Source organism: Pseudochaenichthys georgianus, chromosome 5 (genome assembly GCF_902827115.2).
Source record: "Pseudochaenichthys georgianus chromosome 5, fPseGeo1.2, whole genome shotgun sequence".
NCBI lineage: Eukaryota > Metazoa > Chordata > Actinopteri > Perciformes > Channichthyidae > Pseudochaenichthys > Pseudochaenichthys georgianus.
In genome coordinates this window covers 15,743,872-15,755,892 of record NC_047507.1, presented here as the reverse complement: position 1 = coordinate 15,755,892, position 12,021 = coordinate 15,743,872, and the positions used below count along the sequence as shown (strand labels likewise).

The 12,021-nt window shown below is 40.5% G+C and overlaps 1 protein-coding gene across 3 annotated transcripts in view; it reads right to left on the bottom strand.

The window, feature by feature from the left end:
- Positions 1-12,021, bottom strand: part of megf6b (multiple EGF-like-domains 6b) — a 57,851-nt gene that overhangs the window by 19,345 nt on the left and 26,485 nt on the right. Inside the window, exons 5-11 of one of the 3 annotated variants that reach the window (XM_034082679.2) lie at positions 11,257-11,379; positions 4,942-5,064; positions 2,222-2,347; positions 1,158-1,280; positions 661-783; positions 412-549; positions 49-171 (exon numbers count right to left, since the gene is read on the bottom strand). In XM_034082679.2, the coding sequence (XP_033938570.1) occupies positions 49-171; positions 412-549; positions 661-783; positions 1,158-1,280; positions 2,222-2,347; positions 4,942-5,064; positions 11,257-11,379 (879 nt within the window). Of the gene's footprint in view, positions 1-48; positions 172-411; positions 550-660; positions 784-1,157; positions 1,281-2,221; positions 2,348-4,941; positions 5,065-10,389; positions 10,689-11,256; positions 11,380-12,021 lie in introns of those variants that run through there. The other 2 variants (XM_034082681.2, XM_034082680.2) reach the window with 2 other exon arrangements.

The following is a 12,021-nucleotide window of genomic DNA, read 5'->3' as shown; positions in this document are numbered from 1 at the left end:
TTTAAGTGTCAGTGCCATCCACACTTTCTGACTAGGAGTTACACATACCATCACAGCTACATCCGTCTGAGTTGAGTCTGTATCCCGCTGAGCAGTAACACTCGTAACCCCCGGGGTAGTTGGTGCAGTCCTGCTCACAGCAGGAGCTCTGCTCTGCACACTCGTCCACGTCTGCCAAACACAACAATCACAGAGAATCAAATCATGAATCAAATGTTGGGATGTGATTCTCTGCTCCCTGAGAGACACTCAGTGTCTCGTGACAGACACGAGTTAATGTAAACTGCTCAGGTTTAACAGTCAATTAAGGTCAAAGCAAAGAATTTAAGCTAAAGTTTCTATACAGTTACTGTGAGTATTGATTTCATCTTTTAATATGCCTCATAATTTGTTTAAATTGCAGCTTCTTACCGAGACAGGTTTTGAAGTCGTCATTGAGTCTGTAACCTTGGTTACAGGAGCAAACAGGCCCGTTGGTTGAATGCTGGCAGTGGTGCGAACAGCCGCCGTTATTTTGCTCGCAGCTGTTTACGATCTCCATCTCAATTTCTTTTCAGTGACAAAAGAGATATATTGTCGTTACATTATAAAAATATCTTGTATCAACTAAATGTAAAGTTTGTATGCATGAGGTAAAAGGAGGAAGGGGTTAAAACTGACTGTAACACTGTTTTCCATCAGATCCCAGCTCGTAAGCAGAGTTACACACACAGGCGTAAGAGCCCAGTGTGTTGTGGCAGCCGTGAGCACAGTAGGCTTCTGCTTTCTCACACTCATCAATATCTGCAACAAAAATAGGTCAAATTAAACAAAATTGACATTCTAATCTGTGCATGTTCAATTCTATGTTTGCACTTCAAAATAATCTGAGTGTTGATAGAAACCGATGTTAGAAACATTATCTGTCAAATACTTCTTAAAATTACTTCTCAACATGTCAAACCCGTTTAGTCAATTTGATCACACAATATTTGTCAACAGAGAGGAGCTTTCTAAAATGCAATGGAAATGTAGATTTTATTTCAATTTATCTTATGTTTCCAATCAACATGGATCGTTTCATTTATGAATCACCCTATATTTGTATAAGTTGCCACTACTTTGCAACATAAACCATCTTTATACTGTAACTATTATCGTGTTACAGGTGATTTTACCTTCACATGTTTTCCCGTCCTCAGCCAGGATGTAACCAGCTTTACAGTCACAGTGAGCTTTCCCTCCATCAACCCGACACTGGTGCACACAGCCTCCGTTCTGTTCTGCACAGGGATTCTGCACTGCAACAGGAAAAGCAAAAAGCAAAAACATAAATCCACCGGTGTCAGTCAGGGGGGGGACACTTTTGGGGCATTGTCATAAAAAACTCTAAAAACTGACATCTTAATGCGGAGCAGGTGGAGAGATTTAAATTCACACTGCCATCATGCACCTCCACCTCATCTCTTTACTGTTCTCTCTGCATAGTTAGTGTGAGTTTGACTTGTGTAAGCCTGTCAAGCATCTGGAAGAATCTTCAACTCTGCAAAAATGTGAGGAATCCACTCTCAGCCAACAATTACACAATTAAAGCATCTGAGAGAAAATCATTTAAAAAACATATATGTATAATGTCATACACCTTAAACACCTGAACTACGAACATCCATAACATTCACCTGTTTGCAACTTACACATTATGTATCACTTGTATATAGACTCTTATGGCACTACTTATATTCTATTGTATTGTATTTACTTGCACTATTTTATCTGTTTTATTGTGTTGCACTGTTGGTGGAGCCTGGGAACCTAAGATTTTCATCTACATAACTACACTGTAGCTATAAACGAATGACAATAAAAGCCTTGAAACCTTGAAACCCTGAGGGCAGTGCAGTTCAACGATCATGGAGATCTAGCAAGGACATCTAAATACTCATTTCAGAGAAAAACAATGAGGCAGACTGCTGTGATTCACTCCAATGTAATGTCTCATCGCATGTCAGTGAATCCTGCTCCAGCACAGATATCCTGTCAGATCATTACAACTGGCAGCAGATGCAGAAAATGTGTTTTTAATGCTTTAATCAAATCTTGAGAATCACACCTTCATAATCTTCCAAAAATATTCAGTTTCCTTGGCTCTCTTTCCTTCTCCTTTTATTATTCCTCCTTTCTGTCTTGTGCCATGTGTTGATGTGTGTTTAGTGTTGCTTTACACCAGAGTTCGGGCACTCACGTTTACAATGCTTGCCGTCCTCGGCCAGCCCGTAATTTGGCTTGCAGCGACAGCGGAAGTGAGCTACAGACTGCTGCACACAATAGTGCTCACATCCTCCGTTGCTGATGGCACACGAATGAATGGCTGAAAAGGTTAAACAAATGAAAGGAAACATTTTGAGACAGGATGAAGGCAAGAGAAAGTTAAATTAAGAGACATAAAGAAAGGCAGTCATAGCTTTATGAGAAAAATCCACCGTCTCCGCAGGAAAACATCAATGCCCATAAAGCCAAACTGCAGTTTTATGTTAGTCTTACAATTGAATTGATTTGACTTTTGATTTGCTGTCACATCCACAGGAATGTTTTTCAGAGAGGTCATGAACGCTGTGCTGACATTACTACAATCAGCGAAAACCTCTGAGAATTGCTTTGCTCTGAGCCACAAGAAATCCATCACCACAAAAGGGCCAAAAATCACAGAGAGATTTGAATGGCAGGACCTTTGCGATGGACAAAGCTCGTCCGCTGATGAGATTGAGGGCAGAGCCAACTCAATCATCTTCCCCATCCAGGCTTCTCTTCTTCATGGGAATTGACTTAACCTCAGTCAAAGACCCAGACTCAATGCCTTCAAGGAAAAAAAAGGTAGATGCCGAACAGCCGGTTGCTATCAAAGACGATGTTTTTCTTGCTTCAAGGCAGGAGTCAAGATCCATCCATCACAAGTACACGTCAAACCACGGAGAGCTTTCCAGCTCAAATATTATTCACCCTCACACTAAGTGTGTGGGATCTCACCTCTGCTGGCAGATCAAAAGCTGGATAAGACAAACAGAGCTTGAATTAAATGTGAGGACATCTGCTCTTCTTTTTCTCCCTCACACTCTGTGCTGACATTTATCCGGTGTGAACAGTATGGTCATACTGTACATAGTGAAAAATACTGTTATTCTCTCATGAAGAAAGTACTAATTAGTTATTGATCTATTGGTGAACATGCACACATTTTGCAGCTTGCCTCTGCACGATATGAACACTGCAGCCTCACAGATAAGCTCCATCTGGAAGTCTATCCAGATGTGGGCTCCGATTATTAAAGTAATCAGTCATTTCTTCACGCAACAGCTGTCACACGAGGGCCTCGCGGGGACAGTCGGGTCCCAGCTACAGTGTCTGTTAATAAGACAATGAAACCATTTTGCTTTATGAAGCCAAGAAACACATAATGAGTTCCACTCTAAATGTCAGGACACTCTGTATACATTCCTGACTGCTGACACTGGTGCCAGGTTTATACTCTTTTCCCGGTCAGCTATTTCTGAAAAACCAAATTCTAATGTATCTGGCATGACAGAAACAACATACAGCTACAGCAGAGGTCAAGAGTGGCAGGATAACACGGAGATCTGTGTAGATCTTGTGTGAGTTTATAATAAAAGGGAGAATTTAATGAAAGTAAATCAATCCTTATTTTTTTACAATCTCTCATAATACTTGTGATACTTTGTTTAATTTGAACTAAGTACAGTATATCATGTGGTGAATCTTCCATTGTATATTTAAAAAAAAAAAAAGATTAAGCAGAAGGGGATTAAGGTGTGGAACAAGTTCAAACAAGGGTACGTTTCTAAACCCAGAGAACAGAGGCCACAGTAAAGTACATAACTTAATGCAATCTAAACCTGTTAATACATTGAAACAATAAAGACATGTCAAATTGTCAATATACTGTAAGTAAAGATGATGTAGTGTACTGTATGTAAGTATGTTGTTCAGAGCTAAAACAATCGGTCAGTTCATCAATTAATATGGAAACACCTTGTGCCTTGTTTTATGATTAGGGAGAAAATAAGATGACAGGAAACCAGGACAGAGAGTTGGGGGGGCGACCTGATGAAAAACGATTTTTAGGATCAATTATTGAGACCTCATTGGACTTGGAAAAGATGAAGACCATTTTGAGCGGTTTTCCCACATTCTATGGGCCAATTAATACATCAAAAGTCATCCACTGTTTAACCAATAACGACATTACCATTACGTTTGAGCCTTGATGCTTGAGGAAATATCAGATGGAGTAACTCCCTCCCAAGAAAAGTATCTTTTTACAAGTTATCCAATCCACAGACTGTATCTCAGTTTGATATTATTACCAGCACATATTGTTTTAATCATCTCACAATGGGGCTTTATATCAGAAATCAAAGGGGTCTACTGCAACCTCAAATATAATAATACTAATACTAATACTAATAATAATAATAATAATAATAATAATAATAATAATAATAATAATAATAATACATTACATTTATAAAGCGCTTTTCCTGGTGCTCAAAGGAAGCGCTTAAATATGTGGTTTACATGATTAAAATGCCCATGTAAAAAAAAACGTATTTGGTGGAACGTTAATGAGATGATGACGGAATAATATTACACACAGTACATACTTACAGAGGAGTTTGTTCGAAACAGTGTTCCAGTGTTTATGTGAGTTTTGAACAACTGGAGCCTAATCACAAAGGGGAAACTTTGCACGTCTCAATACTCTGTATCTAATGTAATCAAAGGAAAGATGAAACCTCAAATCAAGCTGCGATGGTAACGTTAGTCACAGTATGCTAACGAAGCAGTAGCAGGGCCAAATGTCCTGTTGGGAGTTGTATGCCCTTGTTCAGACTGCTGACTTTTTTCCCAGCTTGTAAAGTGTTAGCACTTAGCGCTAATGTTCCTTACCGATGCAGGTGCGGCCGTCCACATGCATGCGAGAGCCCGGGTCGCATTTACAATGGTACGAGCCCCTGGTGTTAACACATCTGTGCTGGCAGCCTCCATTATGAACCTGGCACTCATCAATATCTGTAGGGAGGGAGGGAGAGAAGAAGTGGACAGAAGCAGGCAGAAGGAGAGAGACCAGGGACAAATTAGTGCAATTTGACTACATCCTGTCTTATTATGAGAAAAAATTAGTCACAAGAATGAAGCCCAGATGAGCTGCCAAGCTGAGGCAGGAATTTAACGCAGGTCTTCGGAGAAAGATGCACTTCAAGAGGAAAGGAGATGATAGATGAGAAGGGAAAGTATTCTCTAAGTGCATTGCAACTCAAGCAAACAAATCCCCCATGTGGTAACAACTACTGAACATTTAAACCCACATTTAAATTCCTTAGCTTCTTTTCAAAGTCCCTTGGGTACTGCAAACATATGGAAACTCAAATCAGAGGATGCAAAACATACACATTCCTCTTTGCCGATCGTTGAGATTATAAAAAAAGGGGGTTCTTCGCCGGGGAAAGTGGTGGTGAGCCTTGTCATTTGACCCGATTTCAAATGCAAGAAGCTGCGTTCCTAAACAACTTATTTTAGGGGTCAGAGACTGATAATTTGTGTTCTGAGTTACCCAGCAGACCCCCTGTGAGATCAGAGCTGATAAATAAAGCTCTGCTCTGTTTGGACTTCTGCTAGGCTGCCTTCATCATTAGGAACATTAGGACATGAAGTCTGACCCGCCTCTTCTCCAGTCACCTGTTTGCTTCAACATCACTCAAATGATCATGGTGGAGGTGCTGAAAATAACTGACTGAAAATAAATGGTGTGACACATTAAAGAGGTGAGTGTGAATGTCTTTTGGCTGCTGCATGATGTCGGTAAAAATAGTATGCACATGAGAAAAAGGTTATTAGTCAGCGGCAAGTTTAATGTTTGGTTAAAACATTTCTTGTTTTAGGATGGTCCAAACTCCACACAGCTTTTTCAGCAATAATAGGTTTCAAGAAAGTCAAAATTCTGAGTAATTCCAGTGAAAAAATACCTGGTTTTATAAGCTTGTTTAATTATATAATTAATTAGGGTGGATTATTACCCTTATGTAATTGTGTACATTTTAATTTGATGTGTTTATTACTATCTCATCGCTGACCACACAATCTGTGTTTGAGGCCTTCAGGCACTGTGTTGCAAACAATGCTTTACTGAAAATAAAAGGCCAAAAATGTGTTCTCAGCATTCATTATCAAATCCCCTCCTCCTCAAAGAATAATAGACTACATTGAACCAGAATAATTTGCAAATAAATACATACATACAGTTGCCTTTATAACGTATAATCGCCTTTCAGTGCGTTTTTTCTCAGACAGTCCGAAGACATGCCATGTTAAACTGCCTATAGATGTCATTGTGACTGTGATTGTTGCATGTGTATATGTGTCTGTGCTAGAGAGACAGCAACCGTGCAAAGAAGAACTGGGTGTAGAAAATGTATAGATAGCACTTTTGGTGCTAATGAATCTAAAATCTGAATTTAAAATAATGTAACACAGTTATACTTATAATAAACACACACAGCAGATACGGAGCCACATTATCACATATTTGGCATTGTGCTTCTGGACACCTGTCTACTGAATGCCCAACTCTCCTTTTAGCTCCTATTTTGGTCTCCACCAACTGAACTGAAGGCAATATCTTTCTCATTGGCAGCTAAACTGTCTGTCTGCTGTTTAGTTCTGAGCAGTGATTTTGAAAGACCTTTATCTGATAACTACTGACTGTTACTGCTGTAAGACGAGGTGGATGAAATAAACTGAACCAATACAATAAAGATACAAACAACTTTAAATATAGATTTGAACGATGCTGCCTCTCTTTGCAAAACGTTCGCACTGATGATTCGTTATAGTTTCACCACTACAAGCGATCCCTTTCACACATTATACACCCTCATTTCATCCATTGTCAATATAAAACTTGTGTGTGGTCAGTGGTAAAACAAAGATAAGTTCATCCTTAATTTTACTCGTACAATGGGACAAACCTCATGTGAGCATCATCGAAAATTGTATTATAAATCAAACTGTACTTAAAAACGTAGTGCGTGCTTCACAACAGACTGATTCTACCCTAGGATTAGGATAAGAACCAAACTGCAGTGAATGAACATAAAGGGACTTTCATGTACTTGCCTAATGGTTCCAGTAAAACCCTTTCCAGACATCTTAATTCAAGAATATCCTACAGCTCAGCCCATCTACTTCCAATTACATCCAACAACATTTTCAGATATAATGTTGTGGCAGAAATGAGCTTTTAAACTTTCCTCCTCTTTGTTTCTCAGCTGCCAAACTCCGGCTCCACTTTGTCCAGGAAAGCTGGCAGAAACCCTCCCTTCGTTTTTCCATCCCTGCCGCATGCCGTCCTCTGGTTTGGATAGTCATGAAGCGAGGCAGCGCTGTGGAGCTGCTGATCTTCTGTAGACTGCAGTGCACAGCGAAGCCCCTCCAGGCAGCTTTCCACTTCCAGGACATGATCCCCCAAACAGCTCAGAGCCAAAGCCTCCGCAGACGTTGGCTTATTCAGAAACACATCAATTCACTGCCCGCAACCACCTACAGCACAGTGCATTCATCATGGAAAACTATTCTGGTCCATTTCCGAAAGGTGATTTGTTGGTTCACATAATACATTATTTTAAATAGCCATGATTTATCTTCAAAAATGACATCTACCAGCAGATCCGAGGGAGGATTATGAGCAATACGGAACATTTATCCCCAAGCACTCTTGCCAAACATGAAAAGAGTCATACACATATTGACATAATCTGGTGAGAGCTATCTGGTATCTAGCCTTGGTTGGGTTTGCGATACTACACTTACACACTTTTCCTGATTCATAGCTCATGTTTCATGGGCTCTAATATTTGTAAAAGCAGTCCTCCCCTTCTCTGATCAGAGACAAAGTGCCAGACAGCAGACTGAGCCACGGACAAACTCTGACTACTGTGCCTTACTCCCTGCATTCAATCTTACTGTATATAAACTTGTTGCATGACCAAAAATGTATTTATAGCATTGTAGTACTGCTGCGACAGCTTTATCTGCATTTTGGCAGTGAAATGATCACCTTACCTGCTGCCGGGGGGGAATGTCTGTAGCCATTGTATCCATGGTAACAGTGTGGCCTATAGCAAATCCTCCTGTAGTAATTCTGTGGATAGTTTGCTGCAGATGTCAGGTATGCCATCGCTTCAATTAACACCAAAAAGAAAAAAATCCACTGTCCTGAAGCCATGGTTGCAAATTGAATGCGTCACAGAAAGGTTTTACAAAATATTATAATATTTACTGAAAAAATACAAGGCAATTAAATCGTGTGAAATGAAAAATTAAATGAATGACCCGCTCTGCAGGTGCTGAATCCTGGTCTGATGTAGGGTAAATACTTCTTATTGACTCTGCCTCCTGACTTTTCTCTGCCTTCCTCCATCCCCCTCTCCCTTCCCCCCTCCCATCTAACCAAACTAAATCTCCATCACATTAAAGATCCTCCTCTCTCTCCCCACACTAAAGGTATATCCAGTTGTCTATGAATTACACATATATACCTCTGCATATGTCCCAGCCAACAGTGATTGATGTCTCTCCCTGAAAGATGTACACAACTTTACAGGGCCACTGCATTTTTTCAAAGACTAGTATGCGATAAAGGGACAAGATTTATGAGTGCACATCACTCTGGTGTTGGAGCATAACGAATGTGAACAGAAGAGTATGTGCCGTCTATATTTTTCCTTTGATATATATATTTTTTAAATGCCACTAACGGAAAGCCAAATGTAATAAGTGCCAGACATTCAATCCAGTGTTTAATATCTAAACATCTGAGAAAGGAATGAGCCTTGCAGTGAAAACGTCTATTCAGGAGCTAAATACTGTGCACTCTCATGATCTGCCAACACATGCACACAAACACACAGCAGCAGCAGCAGCAGCAGCAGCAGCAGCAGCAGCAGCAGCAGCAGCAGCAGCAGCAGCAGCACTGTGACGGCACGTTACAGCTTATGAAGAGCAAAGCGTGGTCATGGTCAGCATCATTTCCCCGATTTGAACAGAAATGGCCCTTAAGAGACCTCTGCGGGATCCAATGACTGTAAGCTTCACTTCGTATGACCTCTCTTTTTAATAACGCAAACTTAAAGCTCCTGAAACATACACCTGAATAATCATTACATCAGGACACAAGCATCTGAGAAGTACTCAAGCTCAGACAGACCCGCAGAAAGTGATACACCGTGTTTTGGTCTCAGTGTATGCCAACTTCTTCAAAAGACTGCACATAGAATGCATATTAATGCACACTTTAGAATCATGTGGACACTGATGCCAGCCAGGTGAGGAGTAAAGCAGCTCGCTCAGGCATGGACGACATATGATAAGCCTGGAGTCATAACTTTTTGAAATACTTTGCCAGGGTGATAAAAAAACAGAACGTACTAACATTGAAGTTTTTTTACTTTTTAAGAAAGTCTTTCCGGGAACTGTCCTGCTCTGAGATGGAACAACAGCATCCAATAGCTGCTGATTTTGGAGCTAACCCACACACCCTAGAGCTCACTCTCAGGACAGGTGCCAAGCATGGGCACACCATTACTCCCACCTTCACGCTCGTATTGGTCTGAGCATACAGTTCATTAAGCATGACGGCTAAAATGTTGACACTGCTGCACTACTGAGCTGGACTGCAGTCACTGTTGGCCTCTTCCACTTTGATCATTGCCATTTGTATCAACAATGCTTATTCAACGGGGAAAAAAAGTATATATGACAAAAATGTTGCCTAAATAAAACACATTTTGAGGAGCTAAAATCTAGGGAACTCTCTAAATGGGATTCAATTGTTGATTCAGTATTTTTTTTCGTTTTTCTCGGCACTGAACAAAAGATGCGTTTGTTTGTTTCTTGTCAGTGCCAGCAGTCGCAAATTAACATCCCAGAGCAGATGTTTTTCATCAAAGAAATTGCCCGTTGCCAAGGACAGTATTCCCTCAAAATAGTAATGTGGTTGTGTGCAATCAACTGCCGAGAACCTTTTTACTCCTAACAGCTCAATGAATGGATCTTGTCTCTCATCCAGACTTAGCAGACTTTGTGCGTGAAGCTCCCCCAGCTTCAGTGTGTCATACCGAAGGAAAGCTGATCAATTTCTGCAAACTCAGCACGCCACACATGCAGAGCTAACTTAAACATCCACCACATCCATCCTGCTTCTTCTACTTCTGTTAATACTACTACCAATTACAGACAATTAGGACATTAATGCTGCGGTAAGCTGCGTTCTTCCAACAAACACCAGTGGCGGAGGGCAGAGAGCTATGAAAGCCAGCTGTGACAACGCTCAATATCAACCTCTCGTAATAACCGTGACCTGGATCCCTCTGGTTCATCCAGCAGACAGCCATACTGCAGAGCACTCTGTCCTCTAGGCTTGGCTACTGCACAGAGGAATCATTATTCTGATTAAAACACTATTGTGGAGATATTTCCTAATCAGAAACGTCAAACCTTGATGGATCAAAACGGGAATGTCATGGGAAAATGCTTGGGAAGATGCTCAGTTAAGATGAGCAGTGGTTCGGGGATGCTGGGCCTCTTGATAGTAGCTGTGCTTTCATCCACTGACAGTCGTGAAACAGCAGAAGTCTACATAGTTTTAACATCTACAGTGTAGATAAACAAAGAAAGAAAGGAAGAGGGCTTTGATAAGCACTACACAAAAAGTACAGATGAAGATGATGGCGAAAACATACAGTTTGAAGGTGCACGATGTTGTGATGTGTTGATGGAAAGTTGAAGGACAACCATATTTCACACAAAATCACATTCAATGGTGTCTTCAGAATGGTGAAGATTAATCTTCTGTGAAGCATGAATGTCTGAGTAGGTTTCAACCACCCACAGTTATGATATGTAGGACTAGGAGCCACAACGCCAGCATGGCTTAATAATGTAATAGTATAATGGATGTTAAGTGGAGTATATGGACACCATTTTTTTCAGCGCTGGGGTTCACAGTACATGCAGTCATCTCAGGCTGAGCAATACTACGACTTGTTTTAGAGGTGATTTGTACTTGCAGAATATTTTGAGTGTAGTGATGTGAAATTCAGGTTTCATGTGGTCAAGAAAGCTAGATCCGAAAGCCTGAAGACATCATAGGTGTAAAATATGATAACTTGAACCACAACAATTGGTATCATTTTATAGAGGACTTACCTTGACATGTTTTGCCCTCTTCATTCAGTTTCTGTCCAGGAGGACACCTGCAGTAGAAACTTCCAATGGTGTTACAGCAGAGAGCCTCACAGCCGCCATTGGTCTCCTCGCATTCATTAACATCTGATGGGACGAAACATGGGACAAGTTAAATCTGCATTTATTTGAACAACAGCCAAAGCAGAAATGGAAGAACAGAGAACAGGAAAACCACTAATGTTTTGGTAAAAACAGCATGGAGATTCTAGCAGTAAGGGTAAGGAACAAAATGTGTCTTCCTTTTAATGTCAGTCTGGTTAAGTTTTAAATGTTTTCCAAATTTGAATCTGGATCTGGTTTGTGAAAATGTGGAAAGTGCCTGGAAATTCACGAAAATGACTGCGGTAAATTGTGTGCGCCGTTTCCCTCTTTAAACCGGTCTCCTTATTAGCAAATTAAAGGAAAATAATAAATGGAAAGAATGCACAATGTATCCAAAGAAGTACCAACATATAGAAAGTAATACATTGAGTTGAACTAAAGGAAATATGTAATATTTATGCATTGTCCGTTTACTTGCTGACTTTTGCACAAACCAGAAATGGCTTTTATCAATCATGCAGAACCTCCAAAACACTTCCACCGGGAGCTTTTCTATCTCATTTCCATCAGCTAATTATCCTGCCGAGGCTGTCATTACCCAGGCGAGATAACGTCTTTCCTTCCACGTCCCAAACTACACATAATGACTCGGGTCGGATACAGGTGCTGACAGCTCACCATATA